Raw genomic sequence first — 13,988 nt, forward strand, 5'->3', positions numbered from 1 at the left:
TAGAGAGAGAGAGAGAGAGAGAGAGAGAGAGAGAGAGTACATAAGTAGCCACGCAATTACAAGTGAAGATGTCTCCATTCGTTCAGCAGTAGTACCAAGTATGAAAATGTGGGGTTTTTATGAGCTCTTGTCTGTCTGTGCGTGTGTGTGTGTGTGTGTGTGTGTGTGTGTGCATGCCTGCGTGAGTGAATTAGAGTGCTATCAACTCTTTTAATATGCAAGGGGTGCCACAATTTTACGCACCCAGTTTGAGATGGGAAAGGACGTTACTTTAAATAAAACAAATATAATTCAGTCGAATATTGATGGATTTGTTAGAGTAAGGACTCAAGCTGTTCGCAACTGGACAGAGAATAACAATATTGGATAAAAATAGGTAGTGAATATAGCACAAGACCAGTTGTAGATACCTACTGGGATTGATGAAAACTGTAACACCCCCCCCTCCCCCCAAAAAAACAAACAAACCCACTAAAAAACCCACTACTGAAGTGACAATCTACTAAAACACCAAAAAAAAGAAAGAAAAAAAAAACGCCACTTCCGGAATTAAAGAGTTAATACAACGAAAATATTCACTAACTTCTGATAAAACAACATGCCACAGCAGAGGTAGGCAAAAAGATGTTTACACTGAAATACTAACCTGGAGCAGTTCCCTTTGTGTTTAAATCTGCTCCCCCAGCTCGTGTGAGACACATGTTCCGTCTTCACAGCGAAACCTGGGGGCAGAGTCTGCCAATCATCAAATCGAATCCCTCCCCCGAGGGAGTATGTGCCTGGTGGGCATGAGTGGCACTGTTGGTCTCCTTGAATATCCAAGTACTCTCCAGTGTTGCACGCGAAATCTGAAAAAGGGAAAATAAACTTAAACGTAGGACACCGTAGTGGAATATGGGCCGAGCGAGGACGATTAAAATACCTTTTATTAAGCAAATGAAAATCACTATTAGCAAAACTTTTTTCTAAACGCTCTAGTTGTCAGATCAGCTCCTGTACTTTCCTTTGGATTTATTTTGTCCACCTAAAACTGACTAATATGCCTTTCCACCTCTCTTGAGCATTTAGAAAAAAGTTTTGCTAATAGTGATTTTCATTTGCCAACATGACAATAGCCACATTTCCCAAAATGATAAGCACTACTGCCAAAAACTCTCCAGTTCAATTCAAGTTTTTCGAAGATGATCAAAGTCATAAGACAACCAGTAAAAATATAATACACAGGAAACAAGTTCAAAACCAGTGAGATTTCAGGAGTTTGGTGTAGCCTTGAATACAATAAGCCCAACGGAGGTAATACCTAGTGCAAACTGCCAATTTGTTTCATTTAATTCAGTCAGAGCCAGCGTAAGATTTTCCTCCATGGTGTGGTTACAAACTACCATTTTGGCACAATTTGACCAAATTCAACTGAATTCGATTGTGACCTTCAAAATTATTTGTTTTTTAAAGTCAAACCAGCCATAACCCATGCTGTAAAGGACAGTGTAGATTTTTATCGGCTGATAAACTGTCTGTGGGATTCAAGAACCTCTAAACACAGCTACCGTGATGTGCGGCGGACAGCGCTTGAAGCCACTGTTGAAGGAAATGACTGAGTTGTGAACAGTAAGTTTTGCTTACAGTAACACCGGATGTCAGTCAAAGTTATCTCTTCTTTACCTTCTGGGTCAAATTTGATTTGACACAACAAGTGAAGTGTCTATTCAGAGTGTGTACGCTGAGGCAACCAGTAATCGACCTGACCCAACCCGATTCTGCAAATAGACATTTGAAATTAGAACTTCAAAATGCCTTCATCAAAAAATTTCATTCAACTGCCCAAGTTCAGAAACAAACTTTACAGCAATTCCTCCTTTTTTAAAAAGAAACAATGAAAACTGCAAATCTGTAAGATTTTCTTCTAAATTATAGTTTTAACGAAATAGTGGCCAACCAAGAATTAATCATTTTTCTTTTCACAAAAATTCACACTTTAACGAACAATTAAAGAAACAAAAGAGTGCATGTAGAAGTGTATATAGGGCATACGTGCGAGAGCATACACCTTGATTCATTTTCAGGAACACGTTTCCCAGTAGATTAATGTGATATTCAGATGTAAAAATAGCAGGAAGCGATCAGGGGGAGTGTGTACCTGTGCACATACATGTGTGAGTGTGTGTGTGTGTGTTTGTGTGAGTATATGCATGTGTGAGTGTTTGTATATATATATATATATATATATATATGTGTATGCATGTGTGTCTGTGTGTGTGCACATGTGTGTGTGTGTTTCATGAGAAGAGGAAATTGGCAGAGAGCAAAAGAAAAAAACAGGCAGAGGGATTGAAGGGGGCGGGGGGAAGAGAGAGAGAGAGAGAGTAGACCAGATACAAGACAAATTGCAATGACGGTGGCATGTGCAAGCAGCTGAGTGAGAGCTTTTTCAATTTGGGCGAGGAGGAATAACTTATCAAAATCATGCAAGCGTTAGCCTATGTCTCCTTGTACGCGACAAGGTCAGTATTGCTACATGGACTGATCACTGACTACAGTCATGCGCGGCAAGACGTCGCCAAGCGCATAAAGAGACGAGTTCCTTATAATCTTTCTTGACTGATTTTGGGGCGGCAATAACTGTGCCTGACACGACGTCGCATTGCAAATAAGGAGACACACTCTTATGTGGAGATGTGCAGAGCAGTAAGACATCCCTAACACCTTCCTTGATTCTTCCAATAAACATCATGTTTCTCCTCCTTTGGAGCATATTAGGGAAGTCAAGATCTGGAAGAAGAATAGTAGCCCTTGGGCAATCTACATCCTCTACCTTTACATTTCTGAAAGAGCTGCATACTGCTATTTTAAAGATCATTTGTAAAGATGCATGCAAAAGACCATAAAATGTGGAGACGAAATCTATCAGAATTATTTACGAATAAGAAATGAAAAAAGGAACAGAGAATATGAAAGTAGGACCTAGAACTGCTAGGAGCAGATAGCCAAAGGAACAGAATTACTTACTACATTCCTTTCCTCTCTCTGGAACAGATGGGGAATTTCCAGGTTGACAGAGGCCAGGTTCCTTTGGAACAGAGACTCTCCACCGGCCTCCATCACTGTCACATTCTGTGTATTCATATTTAAAGTCATCCTGGAAGAAAAATGAGTAGAGTGCAATAGATTTTTATAAGAAAGTCAAAAGAGACCATCTGATCAGGAAGCAGCTAGTCAAATCTGTACTAAAGGCCGCCTGTTTACAAGACAATCAACTGTACAAACAGCCACTTCCCGAGTCCCCCCCTCCCCACTTTGCGGTTATTGTTCACATATATGACACTGTGTAAGACCTCAACCTGTCTAAGACGGCCTGTTTTCCTCGACAATGGATGGCTGTCTTTAAAGACAGTTTCCATTGTAGGCCTACTTCATTAAAGTTAAGTTTAGTAATATATGGAAATATTTATGCCCGTCTTCCACAATGTTTCTGTTATATTGATTGATAGTCTACTGCGATGTTACCATTGTATTGACTGTGTACTGTGATTTTCTGTTCTATGACAGTCTGCCATGATGTTTCTACTCTACTGAGGGTCTACTGCGATGTTTCTGTTCTAGTGACGGCTACTGCGATGTTTCTGTTCTATTGATGGTCTACCGTGCTCCCAGACCAGTCTTCAGTCTAATAACTGTTCCATTTGATGGTCGATTAGTCTACACATTACATAGATTTCTTTCTTTTCTAGGCATAGTCCATCCACTGCAGGATGTAGCCCTCCAACAACAACCTCCATTTTTTTGTTTTAACAGCTGATTTCCATCTCCATGTTGTATCAGTCTGCTCTCTGATGTCATCTTGTCACCTTCTTTCTGGTCTTCCTCTTGATCTTTTCCCTGTTCTCGGTCGTCATTCAGTGCATCTTTTTTTTCCATCTGTTGTTTTTCACTAGCTATATGTATGTAATAAAAGCCACAATACAAAACATCTTCCCTCAGTATTTATACAGGCTTGGGACTGTCACTGGCCTTGTTAAAATGTTTTGGAGATCTGTAGTGAGGGGATTGTGGTGGTGATGGTGTGGTGGTGATGATTGGGGGGGGGGGGGGGGGGGGGGTTTGTGGCTCCCCTGATTTCTTGAAAATAGTGATTCAGGGTGTGGGAGAATAGGATTCAGAGAGAGAGGGCACAAAGAGTGGATCTCTAAAGAGCAAATATATGAACAAAATAATAATAGGGGAGAAAAGAGAAGAAGACAAAGCTAGACACACAAAGCAATGAGACATGACAAAGGGTAAGATGGAACCCCCAAGGGAGGAGAAAGAGTGGAAGGCCGAAATCCACCTGGGAGCAAGATCTAGATCTGCAGGTCTCAGGCATGGGAAACAGCTGGCTGGAGATGGAGAAGATTGCAAAGAACACAGATGGGTGAAGAGTCCATTATAATGGAGGCCTATATAACCAATACCAGGGTGAAAGAGGCCAATGACGATGAAGATGATGTGCGGTAGTAAAAGACAAGAATGATAAAGATTACCCTGCCATGGCAGTGGAGTGGCAGAAAGCATTATTTTATATAATTGCGGAAGACTATCAGGTACACGTACTGTAGTCAGTCAGGCAGGACCTATCATAGACCACATCCTGGTAGACAGTCAAGTGGATCGGCACGAAAATATTTATCCACTAAAAAGTTAGAATGTGTTTGTAGCCACTGAAAGTGGGTAAATTTTCAAAGCACTTTCAGCATTAAAACAGGTCTCTCTTTAAACCAAACCTAATTATTTTTAAAAATACAGTTGAACCTGTGTAAGATGGCCACCCATTGTCAAGGAGAAAAGTGGAGGTATAAGACAGGTGGCCGTCTTAGGCAGGACAGACCAAGATGAAGGAAACAAACCCTTCTTTTCTGAGGTCCCAACCGAAGATGGCTGCATTGTAACTTGTTGTTGTTGTTGTTGTTTTTTCTTTTTTTTTTTTTCTTCTTTTTTTTCTTTTGTTGCTGCTTTTGTGCAAGGGTGACCATAAAACATAATGTGTCAGACAAGGAGAACCGAGTGCTATGGTAAAACAAACACATGGGTCGCCACCACTCGGAGACTGAGCGACGCGTCTGTCACAAGTTCATGTTGACGTCCATTATTACTTTGTTACAGACAGGGTAAACAGTGACCACTCCTCTCCCATACGATTTGTGTTCGAGTTGTGGGCGGCGCTCATAGGTTATGAGAGATCACACTAGCAGCTGAAAGTTTGTTACCTACCTATTGGTCAACAGTGAGAGGGGCCTACGCAACATGATTGGTTGGAGGGACCCCAAACAACAAACAGGTGATTGGATTATGCCGGCTCGCCAAAAACGCCATGGGCAAAGGACAATTTATGACAAAACGTAATGGAGTCACTAAGGTGGCCGTCTAAGAGAGATTGCTTGGTGTGATAGGGGTTGTGTGTTAAAATGTGGTGGCCCCGGCCGTGTTGGAAAGGTGCCCGTTTTCCACAGTTATAAGAAAAAACGCAAGGGGGGAAATGGAAAGTGGCCATTTGTACAGGTGGCTGTCTTATAGAGGTGGCCGTCAGGGCAGGTTCGACTGTACTTCAAAACATTAGATTATAAATAATCAATATTTAAAAAAATAGGTCAACATGAGTTCATGATAGACAAATTATTAAACGTGGCACAAAGCGGTGGAATCAGGCTCTCGTCAATTTTTGGGAAGACCTATAATATGGACTTGATGGTATCATCTTAAATTAAGCCCTGTCCATTTTCCTTGTTTTGGGTGAAAAGCTATAATGTTGAATAAAAGTCGAGATAAATGTGACTGGAGGAGGTGATGGTCATCTAGTTTCAAAAGTAAAATTAGCGAAAAATGGTCGCCAAAGTTGAGTTGTTTCTTTAGCTTGAGAGACTATATATATATGGAAACTGAAAATTTACATTTCTTGTGCTTTTAATCAACGTTTTTCAGTAAAAATCCACACAGAAATGTGCTCTTTATTATTCAATGGGCATGAAAGGTGTTGAATCAAAAAACGAAAATTCCCAAAACCTGCGGGTAAAATGCCAATTTCTTGATTTTTAATAATACAGTACAAACAGTAAATGGCATTCAAATCTCAGGCATTGGAATCGAGACCACGGGAATATTTTAAATTAAATATCAAGTAAACGGTACACGTATGATTTACAAATCCTTACCAAATGGCAAGGTCGCAGTGCTTCGGTGGTGAATGAAAATGTTGCAGTAGCCAAAAAAGCCAAAGAAATAAGCGTATGGAGCACAAACATGTCGACCGTTGATCACTTCTCACAAGGAATATATAGTAGTTACTGCTCAGTGCACCACAATTATCTGTTGGAGAGAAAATAAAGAATTGTTAAAAGAATACCATCAAAATACATGCTGCCATAAGTAGAACAATGTAATGAAACAATTCACGTATTCACATATAAGAGATCGGACTCGGAGATTTATTTTATTGTCTCCTGTACAGGCCTGGGTCCAGCCAAAATTCTTAGATTAATTATATTACATCTAGAATCTAGAATATATCTAGATCTAGTTGTCACTATTCCAAGAGTCAAGAGGGGCCTATAATATTGTATCATGTTACAGTCAGCAGTACAAGATTAGTTAGTAGTACACACCAGACAAGTCTACATTCAGGTAAACTTAAACTATAGTTAATAATAGATCTAGTTCAAGTCAACTAGATCTAGAAGTTATCTAATCTAATCTAGATCTAGATCTATCTCTGTAATTAGCCTAGGCCTAGTCACAGAAAAACCGCATGAATACGCTACCTACCATGCCAAGTGTCTCATCCGTGAGAAATCTAGCAGTCCACACACAACGAAGTTTACGAAGAGCACAACAAGCGCACAGCTGGCTGGAAGCAGAGATGTCGTTAGTCCAAACGAATTGATCACAACGAACGTAGCACCAGTGGTCACAATGTTTGCTGTGTCAGTAAGTAATAAATAGTGAACAGATCTTCTCGATAGGCCTACTGTCACAGAAAAAAACTGCACTTTGTGCTTAGTCTTAGTCTTAGCTTGTCAATTGTCAACTAGATCTCTAGCCTAAAACTGGACTGGCGGACGCCAGCAGACCAAAAAGTCGATTGCAAAGGGAGAGAATGCCTGTCTATTCTAAAAATAAGTTTGATACTCTCCACACAATTTGCATTGCTTTCTACTGTTCTTTTCAATCTTTATAAACAGCTGTATACCTATGTCTAATCAAAATTGAATCACATGTTTATAGTATAGATAGATCTAGAAAAAATAGACACTATTATTCGTTTATAATAATAACTTTTAGGTATTGAGAGTAGTTACGTTTCCATGGACCTTATTTCAACTTCCGTTTATACATTCTCTATACACCGCCCGAGGAAGCAATAACCCTGCTTGTAGACAAAAAAATATTTGATTTCGAAATGGCAGCAGCACAATCTTCTAGAGATCCATATCCCTTTGAAAAATTTCAGAACGATGACAACTTTATGGGAAGGAGAGATCCTGAAGTGAGTAGATCTAGATCTAGATCTAGTTAATACATAGAATCTAGAGTAAGATATATCTCCACTCCACCATTCATCACCATCATCGATGACATCACGCCATGTCCATGTCAAGTAGATCTAGATCTAGAAAGAAGTATGATGTAGAATCTAGAGATCTAGATGTAGGCCTCCTATAGATTATAGACGCTATAGCCGACCAAGACTCGATCAGAGTCGATCAGCAAGTAGTAAGTGCAGACAGCTAATCTACTCTACTCTACTGAATCTACTTATATATGTACTTGTGTTGAAATCGCTTGAGCTGATCGTAGGTTAACTCTTGGGCACTTTTTCGATAGTTCCCACCCCGCAATTGTTATTCACCGGTCTTGGCCTCAAGAGAAGGGGGGGTTTCAGGGGGGCAAGCACCTGACCTAATAAAAAATATGATGGGGGGTTTCAGGGGGGCATGCCCCTCTGAATTTTACCATAATTTGATGGTTTGCAGTTGTTAGCTTTGATATCTTAGCTCGCCACGGATCAAACGTATAGGATATAGATCTAGGATGTAGATCTAGGCTCAAATAAGGGGGGTGGGAACTACAGAAAAAGCGCCAACTCTTGTCACAAGTCCTGCGTCTGTGCTGAGATGCGAATCTTATCAGCAACCGATTTCATCGGACATTCCGGGCAGGCCGCGGGGTCACTCAGTGTGTACTGCGAACAGGCCTGGAAACGTGTGTTTTCGCCTTGAATACCGTGGGCATGTCTTAATCGATGAAGAAAATAATGCTCTATCTTATTGCTTTCTATTTATAAAGTGTTACGAACACATGAATAACCACCTCTCATAAGATAAGACCTTACGAGTAGTTACGGCCATTCGAATAACCTGTTTAGACGCTCTTAAATTAAATTACTAAAGGGGATAATAATAATAAAGATCTAGGTCAATTTCCGAATTTGTGCACTAAAATTAATTGTTCTTTTTACCTGCACAATAGTATTCTAGGCGGTTCTAGAAGAAGGCCACAAACTTAAGCAGACTGACGTACACACACTTGCACTGCATGAGTTCAGATCCAACGCGGGACCTGAATTGAACGGGAGATGATGCTCGTGCGCTGAGCCAGGGGCCAGACTGACGCGAGACCAGAACGAAGGCGAGGTGCCGAAATAGGCTTATCGGGCGACATAAACCCGGCCCCCGCAGGACGAGGGATAAGTTTATCTTTTTCTAGGGTCCCTACAGCACCTCGTTTGGATCCTTTTTTTACATTTGTTATCAAAGGAGAAAGACTGGTCATATAATTCATCATAGCAACACATCAGATGATGAGAGATTTGTTTGTTCATTTTGTACAGGATTTCGGGGCTGCTGATTTTTAGAATATGGTGGCTGAGGTCAGGTTGGACATGTGGTCAGCTTGGACAGTCTCACTTTGTAAAAAAAAATGCATGGGGAGAAGCGGGAAGTGGTCATTTGTACAGGTAGTCGTCTTGGACAGATGGTCATTAGAGCAAGTTCGATTGTAGTGAAGTTGTCAAACACTACCCACTCATCTTTCCAGTTGCCTGAGGGTATTAGGACGACTACCTCTCAGGAGTGTAAATTTGACTTCTGCCAATGCTGTTCACATTTACTCATCAACCTTTCAACTTTGTACCTCTAGCTAATTCTTGAGTATTTTCCTCATTTACAGGGTATTTGCTATCCTGTGCCAGCTCACTTAGCTCAACGTCAAGAACCATGGCAACGACTCAGTAGCCAGCACACACTGAGCTCTGCCAGGCATGAAGTCTATCACTTTGATCCTGCAGCACCTAAAGATGACCTTGACTTTGTTCTCAAGTCTCAGTACAACCAGCATGATGAACTGCTCAAGAATAGGAATGAAGTTGTTTATCAGCCAGAGACGTTTGGAGAGGAGCATGGGTAAGGAGACAAGGACAAGACTATACCTGCAATCCAGTGACTGGCTGGATAATTTGAAAGTATATGCAATGGAGTCCACTTAAACTAAATTAAAATGAGCACAGTTATTGTGAAAGCAGTGGTAATCCGAAAGAAAATAAATCCCTGATTTTTTTCCTTCTATCTGAGCAACTTGTCTAAACAATAAACCAGGCTATACTGAAGAAAATCCAGCAACCCAGCAAATTTCAGTTAAAGCGGACACTACTATAATTCTTCATTGATCCATGTTGAAAGGGGGGTATATGCCAACTATAATTGAGCCATGGCTCATATGAACTTCAACAAGAGGTTTATTTACAAAGTATTATTTACTATGATGTGACGACTAACCTTAAGACCAAATTGTTGAGGTGTGTTTTTGTTATGTGTAGTATGTCGCACTTGAGTTCATGAGTAACAGTTCGGTGAAAGTGTCCAAGCTGTTCAGATGGAATGTAAAAAAGTTATGTCTTGTCCTGCTACAACTATGTGTATGTCTCTTTATGCTAGAATGGTTTCATTACAGTTTCGTGGGTTACATTATGGAGGAGTGAAATTATGGCAAATTCACCTTAAGTTGCTGATGTTACTGAATAGCCATAAGAGGTTCTGCTAATTTGGTCTCCAATCAAGAAACTGGAAGAGAAATTGCAGTCAAAGAATGTAAAGTCTTACTATAGGAGTCAAATGCAAGTAATTGTCCACTTCATGGCCTACTGCAATGATGCGTTCTACCTGACAGTCTACCTCGATAATGCAAGCAACCAAGGCCTGCACATGAGAATACTATCACTTTCGTACCCTAAAGCACTACTTTTAAAAAATCCAATAGTTGACTGTCAAGTACAACAGTTGTCAGACTGGTCTAGTGGTGGACTGCGAATTCGAACTGAAACATTATCATGGTAGATCAAAATGGACCGGCACCCAGTTGACCTGTATATAAGTAGATAAGATATGTATGTACCAATACACATATCTGTCACAAACAAAGCATTCCAACATATATCTCACCTGAACTGTTGCTCTTAGAGACCGTGTTTGTCAGACTATGCTTCATATAAAAAAACTTCAATACTGAGAAACTTGGCATGGAACCCAACAGTTTTGTCGAGTGTAAGATTCGTACTGTATGAATTCAATTTCTTACTTTGACAGGTGAATGGGTTGTAATTGTTACTGAAATTTTATTTTTTTCCGTGAACTTCCCGAAATTCATAAATGCTCATATGTCTCACAAATCACATATAGCCCAAAGCACAGTTCTGTATTCTTGTAATTGTTGATTATGTGTGCTTTTGTTTTGTTTTTTCAGACGTGTTCTCAAGAACAGGGTAAAACCAGAACCAGTTAAGAAAATGAATTTGAATCACCCTCTTCTTATCACAAGTCAAGCGAAGAAAGAAGACAATAACAGTATCAAAACAGCAATCGGTAAGAATATTAAGCTGAATTGAACGTTAAATATTGTTAACCTTTGACATTTGGAAAATTCCATGAAGGTTTAATTGAATTACTGTTTATTTTTCACTTTTTGAATATGTTATTGTAAAAACAAGTGTCACAAACTAATTGTTTTGCAGTACTACTACAATATTCTGAGACGACATGAGGAGTAAGGGAAGAAAATGTACTTTGTTAATCTCTTTAAGCTTAAAAGAAGTAATTTTAGGAAAAATTGGGATGACAGATATGCAAAATGAAAAATTATTGGAGGGGGGGGGGTTGTTCCTAACATTCAACGGATGATGCTATTCCAAATTCAAAGCTGGAAATTAAAAAATTAAAGCTTTCATGAATTCAAATTGGCGTAAATTAAAAAATTATATTGCATCAAGTTCTTCGTTCAGTTTTCTAGAGTTCTTTTAAAACATGTTATGTTTCTTATTATATGACAGTCTCTTTAATTCTCTGTATTTTTGTCACTTTCACAAGGACAAAAATAAAAGTAGCATCTGGAAGAATGGCATCCTTTTGGAGCTTATTTAATTCATAAAACGATGCTGGTATGAGAACACAATTTTAATCCCTTCGTGACCTATATGACATGTGCCATTCATCATTTTTTCGTACACGGCGCACGAGCCAATGCGGCTGTGACGTACGGGGCAAGGACCGTAACGGCTCTATTTGGCACTGCTTCTATAGGTGCATTTTGTAAAAACCTAATTGCAGATTTACTTCCGGGAATATTTTTCCGCACAAAGAAATCTTTTCCTTTTAGATTTAGTTAGTAGTATTTGCGAACCGGGTCTAATTATAGGAAACTGAGCACTAAATCTAGTGCTACTCTGTGTCCTCGGAGATCCAAAACTGTTCTCGGTAAAGCTGAAACTGATCCTATGTCACGAAGGGGTTAACTTAATGGGGTGCGACGTAAAACATATTTCCAAGTACAGGAACAAGATAACACAATAGAGGCGTAAAACAATTCCAGTTACTGGTATAAGAAGACTTTAATAAGAAGAAAGAAAAAGAGTTTTATTTAATTCTTAATTTGTTATTATTGCTTGCTGTTACTTTGCCTTTTCATTTGTTTAAATTTGGTTTTTCCCCTTTTTTGTATTCTGCCACAGAGAGTCACCACACAGAAACCACAAACAAAGGGTTCTCACGGAAACCAGATGGAGGATTCTTTTGTTCTTGAATTGCATATTCACATTATTTATATACATGGCTTTCAATATGCAGTTTATTGGGTTTTTTAAAAAAATTCATTAATGTTTTTTATGTCAGCATGTAGTCACAAAGCTGTCGTATTCTCCTTTTAAAAAATAATGAGAGCTGACCAGTTGATTCAGAAAACTGTAGTCTAGTTACATATTTTTAAAGCCTTGTATCCAAATATGCTACTTTAGTGCAAACTGACAATGTATTCCACAATAATTCAAGTTGGAGGATTAATCTGCTCTGTTGATATAATGCCATATTTAGAGAATGCTCAAAAGAATATTCCAAATTGCGTTCTAGACATAGGAATTTGCAGGCCCTACTGAAAAATTTAAAGCATTCTTGTGAAATGCTTCAGCCATTAGACATTTAGTCTTCACTTGTATTTAGACAATTTTTATAATTATTTTACAGATTATTGGAATTTTGCTGCACAAACTGTCTACTAATTCCAAATATTATTTATCAAAATGTTTTGACATTTTGTTACTTTCATGTTTGTGCAAACCAGATTTGTTTTATATAGGGATTGTTGTTGCTTTTTTTTTATTTGTCAATGTCAGAATTGTTCTCTTTTTGTTGTCTGTAGTTTCTGTCACCCCTTCACAATTAAAAAAAACTTTGACTGCTGTTATTACACATTTTATTTTGAGTACAGCAGGTGTATATTTTGCTGTTCCAGTATTTTTTTCTTTCCTTTGAAAGACCTTTGGTGTATATACTAGATAGTTTGTATTTTCTTTGATCACATGTGTAATATGAGACCGTTTGCATGAAAGTCTTTATGCTAATTTCTGATGCATGTTGTTTCACTTTTCATAGTTGGAACTCACATAGCATCCACCAAGAACGGCTATAGCAGAAAACCAAGCATGGGCGGATATTTCATACCCTAATTGACTGCAGTCAAAACCTCTATATACTGATAAACACTTTTGCCTTCAGAAGAGCACTGAACATCTTGTGCTGAACAGAAGAATGGATGAATAAAGATAAAGAAAGCTTACTTATAGAAAATGGTCTTGTTGCTATTTATTGTTTCCTTTAACTTTAATACATTTTTTGAATGTGTGTTGACAATGACAATGATAATCTTTATTTATCTCGCAGGGTAAAATTTGTCTTGGTCGTTTACAATGGCAGTAGATGTTACAAAAGGTTAGGTGCATTTACCCATATGCAGAACAAGACAGGACATTATAGTAAAAATACATGTTTCACATGTGCTCAGTAAGACACACACACACACACACTCTCTCTCTCTCTCTCTCTCTCTCTCTCTCTCTCTCTCTCTCTCTCTCTCCCTCCCTCCCTCCCTCTCTCTCTCATTTGTAGCACTGTGTGTTCAGTAACCTCAATGGTACGAGTTGTTTGATCAGTTTGAATGTAGATCATTTTCAGAAGAGTTTTGTTTTTTGTTTTATTGAAGTTTGTTGTCCTTTAAAGATCATTTTAAACTCAGATCTTCACTGGCCCCTAGCGGAGCACAGAACAAATGTATATATCTCAGGAAGAACAAGAAGAAAAATTTCTAACACACTCAGATTTGAACGAATTTTGTAATGTCAAGGGTGTTTTTGTTTTTGTTTTTGTTTTTTTTGTTGCTGTTTTGTTTTGTTTTTTAAATGCAATTTTAACACAATTTAGATCATATTTAGAAGCCAGGCTTCCAACCCGTCTGTCAGGGCCAACCTGGGCTGAGAGAGACAATCCTAGAAAAAAGACTGAGATACTCAATAAAAAAGTCCTCCCCATGTGGGAATCGAACCCACGTCTTTTGTCTGGGAGAGAGAGATAATATAAAAGTGCCTCTAGCAGAACCTATATATAATAGAATGCATTGGAGGGGCACCAGTTATCATTATAAGA

At 38.9% G+C, this 13,988-nt stretch overlaps 2 protein-coding genes across 3 annotated transcripts in view; one reads left to right on the forward strand and one right to left on the reverse strand.

Annotated features, from left to right (window-relative positions):
• LOC101856429 (endosome/lysosome-associated apoptosis and autophagy regulator family member 2) overlaps positions 1-7,123 on the reverse strand; it is a 72,935-nt gene extending 65,812 nt beyond the window's left edge. The window contains exons 1-4 of the mRNA XM_035969934.1: positions 6,793-7,123; positions 6,183-6,336; positions 3,007-3,136; positions 647-848 (exon numbers count right to left, since the gene is read on the reverse strand). Coding sequence (XP_035825827.1) covers positions 647-848; positions 3,007-3,136; positions 6,183-6,272 — 422 coding nt within the window. The 5' untranslated portion in view covers positions 6,273-6,336; positions 6,793-7,123. The remainder of the gene's footprint in view (positions 1-646; positions 849-3,006; positions 3,137-6,182; positions 6,337-6,792) is intronic.
• A 215-nt stretch (positions 7,124-7,338) lies between these two features.
• On the forward strand, positions 7,339-13,136 carry LOC101856805 (uncharacterized protein C1orf194 homolog). 2 transcript variants are annotated; one of them, XM_005098946.3, is made up of 4 exons: positions 7,339-7,513; positions 9,196-9,428; positions 10,765-10,883; positions 12,026-13,131. In XM_005098946.3, the coding sequence occupies exons 1-4, from the start codon at positions 7,427-7,429 to the stop codon at positions 12,094-12,096; spliced, it is 510 nt and encodes a 169-aa protein (XP_005099003.1). In that variant the 5' UTR covers positions 7,339-7,426; the 3' UTR covers positions 12,097-13,131. The 2 variants fall into 2 exon arrangements, with proteins under 2 accessions (XP_005099003.1, XP_012938329.1); XM_013082875.2 differs by having other exon boundaries at positions 7,340-7,513; positions 12,942-13,136.
• Positions 13,137-13,988: the final 852 nt, after the last annotated feature.

This window comes from Aplysia californica, unplaced genomic scaffold, assembly GCF_000002075.1.
Source record: "Aplysia californica isolate F4 #8 unplaced genomic scaffold, AplCal3.0 scaffold00197, whole genome shotgun sequence".
NCBI lineage: Eukaryota > Metazoa > Mollusca > Gastropoda > Aplysiida > Aplysiidae > Aplysia > Aplysia californica.